At 45.1% G+C, this 18082-nt stretch overlaps 2 protein-coding genes across 4 annotated transcripts in view; both read right to left on the minus strand.

Moving 5' to 3' along the window:
- The window catches only part of LOC136334176 (uncharacterized), a 399355-nt gene that overhangs the window by 315051 nt on the left and 66222 nt on the right, over window positions 1-18082 (minus strand). The gene's annotated exons all lie outside the window — the stretch shown is intronic.
- Window positions 1-18082, minus strand: part of MCC (MCC regulator of WNT signaling pathway) — a 550138-nt gene that overhangs the window by 86450 nt on the left and 445606 nt on the right. For all 3 annotated transcript variants that reach the window (XM_066274073.1, XM_066274074.1, XM_066274075.1), the window contains 2 exons: window positions 9107-9270; window positions 5511-5717 (listed from right to left, as the gene is read on the minus strand). In XM_066274073.1, the coding sequence (XP_066130170.1) occupies window positions 5511-5717; window positions 9107-9270 (371 nt within the window). The remainder of the gene's footprint in view (window positions 1-5510; window positions 5718-9106; window positions 9271-18082) is intronic.

Raw genomic sequence — 18082 nt, forward strand, 5'->3', positions numbered from 1 at the left:
CAGACCAGGTGAGTGGCCACTTCAGAGATGGACCATGTTCTTCACATGTCAGTATGATACTATAAATACTATTTCCCAGTAGGGATGAGCAGCCTAATTGTAAACATGTTATAAATGAACTAATTAGTAGAAAGAAATACATAATAAAACACATGACCAAACTTTAAGGTAATGACTCTTTCTAAGCAGGCCTTTGGTTTAACTTGGATTCCTTTTTTCAACTCCTTTAAATATGACCATTGATTGGCAGGTGCCCTTGGAGATAATGTGGGTAAATACTGAAGGTGGATGGACTCAGTGTCTAGAACCAGTTCAGTATTTAGAAACTGACACCACTGGAATGAGAACTAATGGCTCTGGGGGAGGACCTTAGGACATGTAAGAGGACGCTCTGTAAATTACCATAGTCGGCAAGTTCATGGGACAAGTGCTAACAGCCCCTCCCCCAACAACCTCTGGGATCTCTCCTGTAGAAGAATGACTATGGGCAGACGCAGGTCAGCTCCATCGTGCCTATGGTAATCACAAACTGAAAAGTGGCCCAAAGGATATCAGCCCGATCTCCCTGAAAGAAAAGAGGCTGGAAGTTGAGTTCAGCCACATGGCCAACGAGTCAATCACACCTACATAATGAAACCCCAATATAAACTTTAAATACTGAAGCTTGGACGAGCTTCCCTGCCTGGCGACGCTCCGACTGTGGTCCCACATCCTAGCCAAACGGGGAGAACACCGTCCGGACTCCGCAGGGAGAAGGCAACTGGAGGCTGTGCCTTTGGACCCCTTCCAGACTTGATGTAAGCATCTCTTATTTTAGCTAGTTCTGATTTGTATCAGTTGGCTGTAATAAAATTGTAATCATAAGTTTAAAAGAAATGGCCCAAAGAAGTGTATGATGGTATTGTTACTTTGAAAAGCTTAAGGGTCCTGAGAGTGACAATGTATAATGAAAACGTCTCTCTTCTTACCTGTGTCCTTCCTTTCATGCCTCTGTCCCCAGAGTCACCTACTCCCACCCTCAAAAGGCTGTATTACCAGAAATACGGGGCTACTTCCTTTAAGGATGCCAGGTGAGGAGGAAGGAAACGGGTATGGCACACTCGGGAAGATCAGCTGTCCTTCTTCCTGGCCAAGGAGCCAGGTGGGAGCCACTTAAAAATCTGGATTTTTAGAGTCCTCGTTTATATTTTAAAAGACTTTTAGCTGAACTGGGTGATTGTTTTATTACATGGCTCCCATGAATACAGAACCATGAAATCCCTTCATAAATGTAACACTGCATTTAGGAACCAAGTGAGTGGATTGGAAGAGACACTTGTTATCTTATCACTGGTGGAAATACCATCCTACCTCCATCCAAGGCAGGTTAATTAACTAACCTTAAGGGTTCTAAAGACATTTTTGGAGGGGAGGGGGGTGAATGAAAGATAGATAGGGTAACTTCAGATTAGGGTGACTTTTATTTGGTTCAAACAGTGTGTCTTCTAGTTTCTTGAACTTGCTGTGGTGATAACCAGAGAGTCAGAGCAAAACCCAGATCCCAGGGGTAAAGGAAGCTCAGTAGAGGTGATGGAGTTCATTTTTAGACATGGTGAAAATACCCAGATGGGGCATGGGGTACAAAGAAGGGACTCTTGCTACCACAACCTCATGCCATGAACTTGCAGAACTTTCTGAACATTTTGTATAAAATCTCAGAACTTGTGTGGTCCACTTTGTCTCAATCTGTAACTCAGTGGGAGACAGATTCATGAGCCTGTGGTCAGCTTTACCAAACCATCTGGGGAAAGCGTTAATCATTTTTGGTATATGACAGTTGACCTAAACAGGTAAAAAATGCAAATAGGGCCTTACCAGGCAGTGGCACAGCAGATAGAGCATTGGCCTGGGATGCAGAGGACCCAGGTTCGAAACCTCAAGGTTGCCAGCTTGAGCATGGGGTCGCTGGCTTGAGCGTGGGATTATAGAGATGATCCCATGGTCGCTGGCTTAAGCAAGGGGCCACAGGCTTGGCTGGAGCCCCCTGGTCAAGGCACATATGAGAAAGCAATCAATGAACAACTAAGATGCTGCAATGAAGAATTGATACTTCTCATCTCTTTCCCTTCCTGTCTATCTGTCTCTATCTGTCCCTCTCTCTGTCTCCCATTAAAAAAAAAAAAGGCAAATAGTGTGAAGAAGCTGGACCTGCCATCACATTGTCCTTCTTATATGTTCCCAGGTCACCCTCTATGTTCACCCCCTCCCTAACCCTTGACATATGCCATTGCAGTGACCTATTTAATTGCCTGTCTCCCCAAATCCTTCAAGCTAGGGACTGTGTCTTATTTATCACTGTAACTCCTCTGCCTGGCACAGAGGAGATAACCAATCATGTTTATGAAATGAATAAATGAATGAATGAAGAGCAAAGTGCTTCCCTTCTAGTGTAATTAATTCTACCTTGACTGAATTAAGCTCCTTTCTTTAAGTGTGAGGAAATGAATGGTTATATTACAGAGCATGCAGAAATAAATGATTATCTCATTTAATAATGAGTCGGGACCAATAATAAAAATCATCTGCCTGTTGTCTGCTCTGCCAAGTAGCCCAATCTGTTAACTGACATTAAAAATCTAATTTAATTAAATCTTGACCAAGGTTCAGAAAACCTACTGAGAGCACTTAGTTTAATTACAGGCAGGGGGCAAGCACCAATTCTATTGATCTGGTCAGTTTAAATTCGATACAATAAATGTGGGCAGTTAAAAAAATGTGACCCCACTTGCTTTTCAGGCAACTTTGATGAACTTCCATATAGGCAACAAAGGCAAACCAGCCATATGTCATGTGATGTCACAAAAAGGAAGTGAACACGCACCTCAGTCCCTCCACTGCGCCCCCCATGATGGAGAACAGGAGACAGCCAACCACAGAAAACAGATTTCTCCTCAGGGAAATAAAATATAACAGCAGATGGAAATAAAATATAATAGGTGATGGCAGATGGAAGCCACCTAGTGTTTAAAGTCTAGTAAACCGGCATTCAAAGGGATCTAGCAAATTCTATGAGATTCACAATTGTCTTGAAATGAAGAGAAATAGATAGAATCCATCGGTATGTATACAAATCCCTGAGGATATTTCCAGTTGAGAAAGAGATACAAGTTCCTCAATATATTTTTATTGGGAGGTATCCAAAATAGAAATTATATAAATTTAATATAAAACAACATAGGCCCAGGCTAGTTGGCTCAGCAGTAGAGTGTTGGCCCAGTGTGTGGGTGTCCTACTTTCTGTTCCTGGCCAGGGCACACAGGAGAAGTGACCATCTGCTTCTCCACCTCTCCCCCTCTTCTCTCTCTCCTCCCTCCCTCCCTCTCTCTCTCTCTCTCCTCCTCCTCCTGCAGCCATGGCTTGATTGGTTCAAGCACATCAACCCTGGGTTCTGAGGATGGCTCCATAGAGTGTCTGCCTCAGGCACTAAAAATAGCTCAGTTACAAGCATGGGCCCCGGATGGGCAGAACATCTGTCCCAGATGGGGGTTGCCGGGTGGATCCCAGTCAGGGCGTATGTAGGAGTCTGTCTCCCTATCTCCCCTCCTCTCACTTAGAAAAGAAGGGGAAAAAAACATTCACTGCAAAACTTAAAACTACCTTTTAAGTGTCTAAGTGCATTATGAGGATCAACTAATGCTCCTGTGTTGCGTATCAGCATTATCCCCACTTCATGGCAGAGGAAACTGAGGCACAGAGAAGTTCGGTAACTTGCCAAAGACTCATGGCGACTTGGTAGGTCAGGCGGCCAGGCTTCAGAGCCCGGAACAGAGTGTCACTGAACTATGCTGTGTTCAATGCTAACCTCCGGAGTTGGAGAAAACACTTGAAGAAGGGTGGCTTTTATCTTTTGCTATTCACAATACAGATGTCTCCTGTGCTTTAGCAACTTAAATTAGAGGAGGAAATTCATTCTAAACCACAATATGTAATCACACCTGAGACCAACACTTCCTTCACAAGACATGCACCATCAGAATGCCCAATGTACGAGCAAGCACACTTAACAGGGCATTATAATGTTATTATAGTTATATAGTTATAATGGCCAGGGACTTCAACCCAGGAAATTACAGGTAGTGGGGGCCTCAGCACAGAGGAAATTCCATCAGGTGCCCAGATCAAGTCTTTGCTGACTGGGATGATTTACACTTGCTGATTCAAGTATGGAACATGGTGTCCAATAGAGCTGGGTACTGGAAAGAAGCTTATCATGCACATGAGTTCAGACAAATGATATTCAGATCTGAGAGGCTGGAAATGCTGGCCTTTTAATTAAAACATTGACCACAAGTGAGGAAGAGAGTTGATAACATTCAAAACAGTAATTTCTTCCATTCTCATACATAGCAGTAACCAAGAATACTTACATGTGGATTAAAAACAGAATGAGTTACACAGGCTGATCTTTTTGAAGAACAAGTTATTTCTAAGGTGTTGTTTTTTTTTAAAGAGAGAAAAATGGTGAAGGACGATGACATCTTCTAGATGTATTTTTCCCTCCCTAATTCAACTTAATCTGTGTGCAAAATTACCAGGTAGAGCATAACTAGAAAGCGAGCTTCTAATATCGCCAAGATGGCGAAAGAGAGGAAAATAGGCCTTGTCATTCAGAGTCAAGTTCAGAAAAAATGGTTTCTGATTGAAAAATTCCTTGCTTTACCCCCAATGCAATCACAGGTCAAATTCACAGCTACACAAAGATGTATTTGTGGGTTCCTGAGGGAAAGCAAAACTCTATCTTTGGAAAACTGAGTTCTTTTAACAATTCTGTCAACTATTTCTATCCTGAGACATCAGTTCCATCAGTAATGGGTGTATCTCCTAAACAAAGTGATTCTCCATCTGCTTCAGGTGAAAAAGGGCCATTGGTACACTAGGGTGAATACCAGGACTTATACATACATACCCATATAGACATACACACACTTAACATACATATTACACAAAACATACATATATATACACACACACACACGTATATACATATATACTTATTTTAACTTTAGTAAGTCTGCACTAGGTGACAGTTCTCATTAGATTCACTATAGATAAGTGAGAGCAGCTGCTATAAATTTAAAGATGAAAAAAACTGTAAAGGGGAAAGTTCTATATATTTTTGCAGATTCTAAAATATTATTACTATATCTCAAAAGAAGAACATTTTAACTGAGCTTGGGGAAGACTTTCCTGTCCGGGAGAATGGTTTGAGAATCACTGTGCTGATATCATTTTACTTTCCACTTAGATTTGTGATTCTGGACAATAGTATTCTATTTTAAAACTCTCTCCTTCACACCTCAGCACTTTCAAATTACTTCCCTTTCAGGAATGACTTTAAAAAAATGACTTCATAGCCAGAGAGGGATGGGAATTCCCAAGGCTCCAAGCGCCACGACACTCCTGGGGCTGCCCTTGGCGCTGCACGCTGGCTGCCCCTGGCCTGCACCCGGGAGAAGGCCCAGCCTGCTTACCCTCCTGCGGAGCCGGTCCCGCTCCTCCCGGATGGCGTTCATGGTGGCCTTGGTCCTGTTCAGCTCCTCCTCTTTGCTGCACAGCATGGCGGTCAGGCTCTCATTCTCTTCCCTCAGCCCAGCCAGCTCCTTCTCCCAGCGAGACCGCTCCTCAGCCAGGTTGGGATACAGTTCCCGGCCGAGTACCCCCTCAATCTCCTCGACTGTCTAGAAAACAGAGCCACAAGAACGAGCCAAGTGAGCGGCCTGGGAGGAAGGGGAGGGACGAGAACAGGCTGCAGAGCAGCGGGTGCCCACAGCGGCGTGGCTGCTGTAGCATCTTCATGGCAAAGCGTAACCATAACCAGTGACACTGCCACTCATCCTCTCCCTATGTCAGACCGGACTCTGCTGCTTGCTTGGGTCCTAGTCTGTGTCACCCAGCAGTCCCCAGAGTAAGGAAAACACTGTCCCTTCCTGGCACTAACAGTCCACACCGGTGGACAGATCCTTCGTCCACGTTCCAGCATCGGTGACCACACACAGCTGACACTGAGCCAGTGATCCCGACAATGCAAAAGTCAAGTTTCAAACTGCACACAAGATCTAACTTCAAGTTTCCTAAATGAGAGGCCTCCCCCGTGCCGCCTCAGCAGTGCGAGAGGTCGCATCACCACTTCCAGCTTTTACTGTCACATCAGAATTCAGAGGCTGTGAATGAGGTCGGTCCCAAGACGTGAAAGACGAAAATAAACCTCAGTGACACAGAAAGAGGAAGCTCATTGTGGAGGTTTCTAAGACAGCAGGGATTTACTTAATTAATAAGACAAGCGAGGAGCTAAAAAGAACAAGATCGTCATAGTACTTGGAGAGTTTTAAAAAAATCCACTTCAAACATACGATTAATGAAGAAGAAACGTGCAGAAAATTAGGGGGAAAAAGGAAGAACTCCTTCTGCTTGCTTTCAAAACTATTCACTCACATTTCTTGCCCTTTGGAAACGAAGCAGAAGCCAAGTGACATGCAAAGAGGACTGTGGGTCAGATAAGTTGGTAAATATGATATATATGTTTGCTCGCTTATAGTTTGCATGGAGTGTGGGAGACAGGCTGCCTGTAAGCAGGCAAAGTCATTATAGCCTAAGGCTTAAGTTTTTTTTTGTTTTTTTTGTTTTTTACAGAGACGGAGAGAGATTGAGAGAGAGGGATAGACAGACAGGAACAGAGAGAGAGATGAGAAGCATCTATCATCAGTTTTTCATTGCGAAACCTTAGTTGTTCATTGATTGCTTTCTCATATGTGCCTTGACCGCGGGCCTTCAGCAGACCGAGTAACCCCTTGCTTGAGCCAGCAACCTTGGGTCCAAGCTGGTGAGCTTTGCTCAAACCAGATGAGCCTGTACTCAAGCTGGCAACCTCAGGGTCTCGAACCTGGGTCTTCCACATCCCAGTCCGACGCTCTATCCACTGCGCCACTGCCTGGTCAGGCATGGCTTAGTTATAAGACTCAGCCTTGGCCCTGGCCGGTTGGCTCAGTGATAGAGCGTCGGCCTGGCGTGCGGAAGTCCCGGGTTCGATTCCCAGGTGGAGAGGCGCCCATCTGCTTCTCCACCCCTCCCCCTCTCCTTCCTCTCTGTCTCTCTCTTCCTCTCCCGCAGCCAAGGCTCCATTGGAGCAAAAGATGGCCCGGGCGCTGGGGATGGCTCCTTGCCTCTGCCTCAGGCGCTAGAGTGGCTCTGGTCGAGAGAGGAACGCCCCGGATGGGCAGAGCATCGCCCCCTGGTGTGCGTGCCGGGTGGATCCCGGTCGGGCGCATGCGGGAGTCTGTCTGACTGCCTCCCCATTTCCAGCTTCATAAAAATACAAAAAAAAAAAAAAAAAAGACTAAGCCTTTTCCACCCTTTTAATACTAAGATCTTTTCAACACTAAGCTTTTCCCCACATCCTTGACTGTTCCAGGATGTGGGGTGGTGCACTCTTAAGAGGAATCCCATTTATGCCTCAGATAAGTGGCTTTGTATCAGAGACTTCCTTATGTGTTTACTGTCTTAAAGGCTTTAATTTTTATACTATAAAATGAGGGAGACCAGGGGCTCTCAATCTCTTGGTTCCTGAAATTAGCATTGCAGAGGAGAGGCAGCCAAGATGGCAGAGTGCTAAAGGAGACGCCAGTTTGTGCAGAGTTTGTGCAGAGAGAAGGAGATGGGGAACAGAGGTGAATAAGGCTGGTGAGGTAGAAACCTTTGATTCTAGGACTACTTGGATAAGTCAGTGGCTTTGGGAGCCCTGAATGGAAAAGGAAGTGTTTTCCCACTGTGTGTATTTCTTGCCCACCGGTGTGAGCTAGGATTAAAGGTAATGGCCCACCAGTTCTTGGCTCTGTTGTTCCATTACCATAAATCTGAATCAAATGCGAACCTGCACGGGCCAGGTGGCTGTGTTGGCGGCTGCAGCTACTGGCTTTACAAGGACAGAGAATTACTAGGTAGGAGTAGAAAGGGAAGAGATGGGTAAGAAACAGGTCTTGAAAACAAAACAACTAAACAGGATGTCCCTCGTGGTTGCTGACCCTGGTTTCCCAACGGGGCTGTCACTTTCTGCATGCTCTGCTCTGTCCTTCCTCTGCAACCTGAGGCCCTGCTCTGTCCCTGGCTGCTTGGCACAAGTCCCTGGCTTCTTCCATTCTTCTCCAAGCTGAGGACAGGGCTCGTACCCAAGTTGACATTAGAATCAAATCTAGAGCCTGGGAGACTCCAGACAAAGAAACACTAGTGGTTGCTTCCCAAAACCACATCAGTGATATATTAATAATTGAGATGAGTAAAGAGGGAAAACCAGCTGTGTTGTAAGTATGAATCACAGTTCACCTTGAGATACTATAACTCTTTTGTGCAACCCAGGATTCCTGTTGAAAGAAACTTGGGGCTAGAGTCCTAAGACATTTTTCAAGTAACACATCACATTTTCCCTTTACACAGGCCCCTCCCAGACTTTCCGTTTTGAATCACTATGTCACAAGCTGTGGTGGAAAAATATAAAGATCCCAGAGGCCCAGCATCAACAGAACTTGACGTTCGCATTGTTTATGATGAGTTTGTGCAGATGCAGCGAATTCCACTCTTTTCCTCCTCCTTAAGAAGCAAGATGAATGGATACGAAAGGCGTGGCTGAGACTCAGCAATGTGCTCAGGACACATGACTCACTGAGGCCTGAACTTCCCCCTTGTCAGCACCATGAATCGATAACTCCTGAATTAATATTCTAGAGGCTGTAAACCTTTAATAAAACTTCCAACTTAATCTTTGGGCTATATGATAAACCACACTAAAATGAGGTGGTTCAATACTAGTACTCTAAGAGTTTCCAAGAAGACTGTCATTCTTGCTGCAAAGTCAGTGATCTTGACTGTCGGCATAATGACTTTTTCTAACATAATTCAGCCCAACAAAAATTTACAGGGCTCTGGTTTCTATCTGGTGGCCCCGTCTATAAGTATGACTTCCTCAGAAACACTCCCTCCTAACAGGTATTTGAGAAAACCCCACTTCAGAAGAGAGGGATGTGATCGTTACCCCCTGTGATCTCAGAGGGCCACACGAGGGTGGGGGAGCACTCACCTTAATGGCCAAGTCGCAGTGCTCACTGGCCGTGGTGAGCTGCTCGATGTGCCTGTCGACCTCGGCCACAGACAGGCTGCAGCTGCTCTTCTTCCTGCAGCAGACGACGTTCTCCAGCCCCGTCAGCACCCTTTGCAGCTCCGAGTTCAGGTCACTGCAGTTATCTGTGAGAGAGCGCGGGCAAAAGGAGGTAAGCAGGCAGGTGGGCAACGAATGCTCATTTTGCTTACCTTGAAAAACCCATTCCAGGAAAACAAAATGGCAACAGAACTCAGCATTTCAAAGTTTAACGCCACGTCTCAGGCTGGCATTCCCGAGGCCTGGAGCCAATGTAAAACCTTTATGAAGAGGTTTAGGCCCATGACTATTTTCTACGTTGCCATGTCATGCTGAATTCTCTTGTCTTTCACTTGAGGGCAGCCAGAACTTGAGTTTCTTTTAGTAAGAACTAAGAAGTGGCCCAGGAGGGGCTGGTGGGGCTTCACAAGCCTTCTGGTCTACCTTCCTGCTCAGCCATTCAGACAAGCACTGACTCCAGAAAGAGTGTTGGCAAAAAGATCTCATAATTTTACTAAACAAACAAAATAAATAAACCCAGAGTTAGTAGAGACACTAGCATTTTCAAAACCGGAAACTAAGAGTCAGTCCTTGCCTTCAATAAACTTATCATCCCCGCCCTCACCCCGATATAACCAGTCAGCATGCTCTACAGGTGCAATTTAACCCATTTCTTTCATCAGGAAAAATAAACTCTCCTAAAGAACTACAACTGTCTTGTAAGCAATTCTAGTACCTGGAGTCTGACTCAAAAATCTGGACTACTTTTAATTGCTGGGTATCCAGGGTTACATTAAAAATTATAATCTTAGTGTGAGCTAGACACATCTTAGAAGTTAATTTTATTGGAAACAAATCCCCCTGAAGTCAAATACAAATAACTTAACCTGTTACTTTGAATTCTATGTATGCTGGAATAATCTTTTACCCTGAGGTGCAGGGTTTCCTGATACCCTGAACTGACGGTAACACATTCCTGAATTATTTGCATTATTAAGTGACTATATAGTGTAGGATGAGAAAGAAAGATGTCTTTATTCAGCCATTCCTACGGATTTCCCTAGCACAGCTCCTCCTCACGCAATGACCACGTTACAGGTGTCTGCTGATGGTCTCCCACAGGGGGACTGGACAGGTGGAACCAGATTGTATCCTGAGGAGGCTGGGCTATAGGCAACAGGAAGAAGGTGTTGGAATCTGACTAATATTTCTTTCTCATTCTTCAAACAGTTGTTGAGCATGGCCTTAGGTTAGCAGTAGGATACAAAGATAAATAAGAGGATCTTCTCAACCCTGGGAAGCGTGTAGAAATACAGTACAAGGCAAATATCACAGTTCCATATCTCAGTTGACCACTTTGCAGTAAGTAACTGCAGAGAACATGATTTAAGTATTGGATGGAGAATCAGAACTGAGGAGGGTATTTAACAGACTGTAAACAGCCAGTGAACATCATATATACAGTGCGATATATACAATGGGATACTCCTCAGCCATAAGAAATGATGACATATTGTCATTTATGATGACATGGATGGACCTTGAGAACATTATGCTAAGTGAAATAAGTAAATCAGAAAAAGCTATATGATTTCACAAATAGAAGGGATATAAAACTGAGACTCCTGGGCATAGATAAAAGTGGTTACAGGGGTGCGGGGAGAGGGACAAATATACAGTGATGGAAAATGATTTGACACTGGATGATGGGCCCACAACACAACTGTTCAAATGTTATAGAGATGTTTACCTGAAACCTACGTATTCTCATGAACCAATGTCACCTCATTAAATTTAAATTCTTTAAAAAAAAATTTTATTTCTGATTTTAGAGAGAGAGGAAAAGAGAGAGAGAAACATCAATCTGTTTCTATATGTGCCCTGACCAGGGATGCAACTTGCAACCTTTGCATATCAGGATGATGCTCTAACCAATTGAGCTATCTGGCCAGGGCAAATTTAATTCCTTTTAAAAAAAGAATAAATTCTCAATTCCTTCCTTTGGCTTACAATACCCTGCACAATCTGGAGACTGGAACATCAACACTAAAGGCTGAGGCAGTTGGAGTCTCTACAAAAGATGAGAGGTGTAAGTTCAGGAAACAGAAGGGTAATAGAACTGAGACAAGTGACCAGGGGAGTTCTAGAACAAACAGAAGGTGGCTCACGTGCAAATCAAAACCATAATGAGTTACCACGTCACACTCCTTAGGATGGCCACTATATAAAAACAACAACAACAGGAAACAGCAAATGTTGGCAGGACTGTGGAGAAATTAGAACCCTTGTGCCCTGTTGGTGGGAATAGGAAATGGCGCAACCGCCATGAAAAACAGTATGGCGGTTCCTCAAACATTAAAAATAGAACTACCATATAATGTAGCAATTCCACTTCTGGGTATATACCCAACAGAATTGAAAGTAGGACTGAAAAAGATACTTGTACACCCATGTTTATAGCAGCATTATTCACAATAGCCAAAAGGTGGGAATAAGCTAAATGTCCATCAATAGCTAGACATATAAAATGTGGCATATACATGTATAGACCACAAAAGGAAGATAATGAAGACATACTACAACACAGATGGACCTCAAAGACATGCACCTAAGTGAAACAAGCCATTCTCCAAAGGACCAGTATTGTATGATTCCACTTACACGAGATACTTAGAGTAGGCCAATTCAGAGACAGAACGTAGAATAGAGGTTACTGGGCTGAGGGGAGTGGGCCAATATTGCTTAACGGATACCGAGTTTGTTTGGGAGGATGAGAAAGTTCTGGAAATAGATAGCGGAGATGGTTGCACAACTCTGTGAATGTACTTACTGCCACTGAAGTGCACACCTGCCACGGGACTCCGAAGTAGACCCCTGGCTGTGCTCTGCTTTATGTAGGAAAGGTCATGGCTCAGCTCCATGTCCATGAGACAGAAAAACATGTGCATGAAATACACGTTCTAACAGAGGTTCTTAATATCTTTGCACAGAAGAGTCTGAGGTTGCGTACAGCAAACAAACAAAGGGGGAGTGCAGTGATTAGGACCTGGGAAAGGCTGAGGGAGCAAACAAAAGAGAACAGCTGTTGGGCTGACTGTTCCACTTAACCATGACACGAGCTTCCTGGCAGCCAGGGCAAAAAAGTAAATTATCTGCTGTCAGGAAGGAGGGAGCATTCCAGGCTCACAAGGATAATATGTGTCTTCAGCAATAGATGCCAGAGGAATTCAGGTACATGGGGCTTCAGAGGTGGTATGAAGCGATGTGATTGCCAGCCTGCTCTGCCAGTTTCACACATATGCAGATTTCACAGACTTTCTTCGTCTAAAACCTTCAATTACAATTAAGCTGTAGCCCATTAAACTACAATGCAAAGGGAGTTCAGGCGAGGTCTAAGCTCAGACAGGGTTGGCATTCTGCCTTCCAGTTGTCTGATCTGCTGCAAAGATGAAAGAGAGTGAAGAATAAATGGAATGGACATCTCCCTTAGACCAGAGGATGCAAATGAGCCACCTGCAGCCCAAGATGTTTTGTCTGGAGGGCTGGGTTTGAGAACTGGCATGGCTTTTTCTTTCTTTTTAAACAGTTTTTGAATTAATTGTCAATATATAAAAACCATTAGAATTTACGACTATTTTATTATTTTAGCGAGAGAGAGACAGGAACACAGATCTGTTCCTATATGTGCCCTGACTGAGGATCAGGCAACCCCTGTGCTTTGGGATGATGCTCTAACCAATCAAGCCATCTAGCCAGGCAATTCATAACTATTCTTGTAAAATTAGAAGGTCTGGCCACACCGGGCCACACTCTGCAAACGACAACAATGTGCAGAGCGGCCAGTAGCTCCACGACTCTGCCCACTTCCCTAACCACCGTCCAGTGACCACCCCTCTCAGCGTCTGCAGGCCTGCCTTTGCTGTCCTTTCTACATGGAACTTTTCCCAGTTAGACTTTTGACAGGAGCTGGAACAAGGACAGCTCAGGTTGTACTTTCCTAGTGAGAACCCAGAGCTTTAGATGTCTTTGTTGCTGTTTGAGGAAGACCCAAGGACTTTGGAAATGTACTTGACTATGAAAATTAAGCCTAACCAGCATCCTTGCTCAGTTAAACACACACTGGTGGGCTGGTGTTCTTCCCCACCCCTCAGGATCAACTAAGACCACCACTGGAGTTGCACACAATAAAATATACCAGAGTTGGTTTGTTTTGAATCATTTTTAAAGGCTGTCTTTTTTTTTAAACTTCTATGAAATTCCTAACCCAAATAAAAATACAGCTGAACAGGCTGTTAGAGAACTCCCCTGGCTCACCCAGCTCTGTGCAGCCGCCGCGCAGGACGAAGCTGCTCCAGAACGCACGTGCTCACTTCACAGCTAGTGGCACCCAGCTCTGTGCAGCCGCCGCACAGGACAAAGCTGCTCCAGAACGCACGTGCTCACTTCACAGCTAGTGGCACCCAGCTCTGTGCAGCCGCCGCACAGGACAAAGCTGCTCCAGAACGCACGTGCTCACTTCACAGCTAGTGGCACCCAGCTCTGTGCAGCACGCCGTGCAGGACAAAGCTGCTCCAGAACGCACGTGCTCACTTCACAGCTAGTGGCACCCAGCTCTGTGCAGCACGCCGCGCAGGACAAAGCTGCTCCAGAACGCACGTGCTCACTTCACAGCTAGTGGCACCCAGCTCTGTGCAGCACGCCGCGCAGGACAAAGCTGCTCCAGAACGCACGTGCTCACTTCACAGCTAGTGGCACCCAGCTCTGTGCAGCACGCCGCGCAGGACGAAGCTGCTCCAGAACGCACGTGCTCACTTCACAGCTAGTGGCACCCAGCTCTGTGCAGCCGCCGCACAGGACAAAGCTGCTCCAGAACGCACGTGCTCACTTCACAGCTAGTGGCACCCAGCTCTGTGCAGCACGCCGTGCAGGACAAAGCTGCTCCAGAACGCACGTGCTCACTTCACAGCTAGTGGCACCCAGCTCTGTGCAGCCGCCGCACAGGACAAAGCTGCTCCAGAACGCACGTGCTCACTTCACAGCTAGTGGCACCCAGCTCTGTGCAGCACGCCGCGCAGGACAAAGCTGCTCCAGAACGCACGTGCTCACTTCACAGCTAGTGGCACCCAGCTCTGTGCAGCCGCCGCACAGGACAAAGCTGCTCCAGAACGCACGTGTTCACTTCACAGCTAGTGGCCCTGTTTCTGCCTAGTTTGGAAGCCCCTCATTCTCCTCTTCATCATGGCTCTTTGAAGGTGTGCCTTGAAGTCTCCTTTTCCAAGAAGCCTTCCCTGATTTCCCATAGTCTCATATATACTTTTTTTTTTTTGAGGCATCACATTCCAGATAATTACTTATTAACTGACATGTGGACCCCACCCAGCCCAGCCCTGGGAGCAGTGACCGGTCATCGGTCCACGTGTTCCCAGACACAACGCTGAGCATGGAGTAGCGCTCAGTCAAGGCCACATGAGTTGAACATGCAAAATAAATGACTTTCTATAAGTCAACTTTTAAAAGTATCAGGTTTTTGTCAGCTTGCTCATTGATCAAGTATCATCAAATCTGAGACATATCATGTGGTTTATCACACCCTGCTAAAGAGCTTCCAGTGAAGGTGGGTCCTTAAGGCAGAGGCTCTTCTAATGAAGTCAGAGATCTAGGCACAGTGAGTTTAGCCAGTCTGAGAAAGGGAAGTGGCGGCAGGCCTGCTGGGAATGGTCCTGAAGCCTTACCGGTGTGAGGAGCAGCAGCCAGGCCAGGACCATAAGCCTCACTGCCTTCCAAAGGCCCACACCTGCCCCCCATTCTGCCTGGGTACACATCATGCTTTACAAAGCAACTCAAGTGGAGGAAACAGCTGCCAGTCCTTTCAGTGTCAACACAGACGTCCTGCTAAGAAGCTGATGTGACATCCTAGGGAAGGGACAGCTCAGAGCCTGTTGTGGTGCTTAGGCTGTAACCAGGAGGGCTGGCACTTTCTTTCTAGTGGTCATCTCCCCTCTGCCCGCAGCAAAGCCCTCCCCAACTCCAACGAGAAATAAGCAAAGCTGAACAAAACAGCCTCACAAATGATAGAATAGTTGGTTCCCGGGTCTGAGTGCAAGGAGACTGAAGGGTCTCAGAGGAAAGGAGAAAGAGAGAATCCACCAAGGTTACCCCGCGTGATGTACAGGTGCCTGTGTCTACTGAAGGCAAGAGGATAAGAACGATGGCGTCACAGTGTAAGAACAGCTCAACATCACCATTGATGAACAAACTGACACGAACCTCCTGCTGCAACACAGTAGTGAGCACACATCAGCACCCATGTATATTCTTGTGAAAAACGTTAACCTCAGATCTAATAAGAAGAAACTAGACCATCACAATTAGGGGACTTTCTATAAAGCTACTAACCTGGCTTTCTTAAAAATGTCAATGGCCTGACCAGGCAGTGGCGCAGTGGATAGAGCATTGGACTGGGACATGCAGGTTCAAAACCCTGAGCTCACCAGCTTGAACGCAGGGTTGCTGGCTTCAGTGTGGGATCATAGCGACCCCATGGTCACTGCCTTGAGCCCAAAGGTTGCTGGCATGGGGCCCAAGGTCGCAGGCTTGAGCCCAAGGTCACTGACTTGAGCAAGGTGTTACTCGCTCAGCTGGAGCCCCCTGTTTAAGGCACATATGAGAAATCAATCAATGAACAACTAAGGTGCCACAACAAAGAATTGATGCTTCTCATCTCTCTCCTTCCTGTCTGTCTGTCTCTATCTGTCGCTCTCTCTGTCTCTGTCACACACAAAACCCCCCCATAAAAAACAAGGAAAGAAAATGTCAATGTATGAGAGGTGGGGATAAAAGGGGAGTAAAAAGACTTGGCAACTAAACAATGTGTGAGGATAGACCAGATCCTGGACTAAACAAAAGCAATAAAAGACAGTGTTTGGACATTTGGAGACATCTGAGTGTAGACTTTCTTTTTATATATATATTTTATTTTATTTACTTTTTTAAACTATTTTTTATTTATTTATTTTTTGTGACAGAGACAAAGACAGAGAGGGACAGACAGGAACAGACAGGAAGGGAGAAAGATGAGAAACCTCATTTCTTCGTTGTGGCTCCTTAGTTGTCCTTTGATTGTTTTCTCATATGTGCCTTGACCAAGGGGCTACAGCAGAGCGAGTGACCCCTTGTTCAAGCCAGCTAGTTTGGACTCAAGCCAGCGACCATAGGTCACATCTATGATCCCACACTCAAGTCAGCGACCCCGCACTCAAGCTGGTGAGCCCGCACTCAAGCCGGTGACCTTGGGGTTTCAAACCTGGGTCCTCCCAAGTCCCAGTCTGACGCTCTATCCACTGCGCCACCCACCAGGTCAGGCAACTTTATTTATTTTTTTTAAGATTTTATTTATTAATTTTAGAGAGAGGAGAGAAAGAGGAGAGAGAGGGGGAGGGGTAGAGAAGCAGATGGTCGTTTCTCCTGTGTGCCGTGACCAGGAATCGAACCCGGGACATCCACACGCTGGGCTGACACTCCACCACGGAGCCAACTGGCCAGGGCCTATGAGTGTGGACTTTCTATAATGTTCCATCTAGGTTAAAGTGCCTGGGGATGATAAAGGTGCTGTGGTTATAAAGATAAGGCCCCTGTTCTTAAGAGGTTATGCTGATACACTTAGGGGGAAGCACTGTGATGTTTGCAATTTTTTTTGTTTGTTTTTTGAAGTGATAGACATTAACTGAATTTATTGCGGTAATCATTTTACAGTATATGTACATGAAGTCATTATGCTCTGTAACTTAAACTTAGCTTTGAATGTCAATTACATCTCAATAAAACAGGAAGAAAACAAAAGAAAGAGGTAGGCATTGATGGGTAGTGGTTCTAAAGAGGGGTGGGCGGGGTGGGGCCGAGTGAAGAGTGGCCAGGTCCTCAGCCTGGGAAAAGCGAGGAATGGAGCTGAAAGGGGGCAGAGAGATAAGAGGAAAGAACTCTTTCTAAGAACCATTAAAGGGCTTTTACTTATTAAAGAAAATAAATGTTCATTCTAAATAAAAGTGCTAAACAGGACAGTTCTAAGAAGCAAATAAGAATGATCCAGAATAACTCCAACCTCAATTTACTGCTTGTAGCATTTTAACCGTTCCACACTTTTTCTATGAATACACAGATGAAGCTCTACGTATTTTTATTTTCTCCACAAATAATTCTTAAAATTTTATGACTACTATGATTTCTTTCTTGGCAAACACCATCATTTGGGAGGGGGCAAGTCACAGATATTTTTCCCTTAAAATTCCTAGCAATGAAGTTAATGGGTCAAAAGATTATGAATATTGACATGTATTATCTTGTTGCTGTGAAAATATGCATTTCCATTCGTGAATTGTGCGACTTACTTTCAAATGGCTCAGAAAAAGAAATTTCTGAGTGTGCAAAAATCAAATGTGCCAAAATGTTAACAACTGGTAAATCAAGGCAAAATATTCTGAGGGAGAATTTGTTTGATCTTTTACATAAGGTTGAAGTTTTTCAAAATAAGAAGTTGAAAGGAAAACAAATACGCAATATTCAAGGCAAGGAGGTCTGACAATAGCATGCCCATGCACATGTCCAGATTTAACTCGGGGACCGTTATGACGATCAATTTCTCAGTGCAGCTATGAGAACAGGAATGCTCTCCTGCAAGTGCCCCCGATGGACCCAAATTATTCCTGAAAACACAGGCACGAGTCAGGGTGACCCAGCCAAAAAGCAGCAGAGTCACATGCTACGACCCCCACACACCCCTCCAGGCCCCTACCTAACAGGGAGGAAGAATCTACTTTGTATCTTTCTTTCTTTTGTCTTTCTTCTCTGTTTCTTTCCCAAAGAAAGCAATGTTGCATTTTTAAGACTTATTTTAGCCAAGTCTTACTGGCTTGAGATTTGTTT

This window comes from Saccopteryx bilineata, chromosome 4 (genome assembly GCF_036850765.1).
Source record: "Saccopteryx bilineata isolate mSacBil1 chromosome 4, mSacBil1_pri_phased_curated, whole genome shotgun sequence".
NCBI classification, from domain to species: Eukaryota; Metazoa; Chordata; class Mammalia; order Chiroptera; family Emballonuridae; genus Saccopteryx; species Saccopteryx bilineata.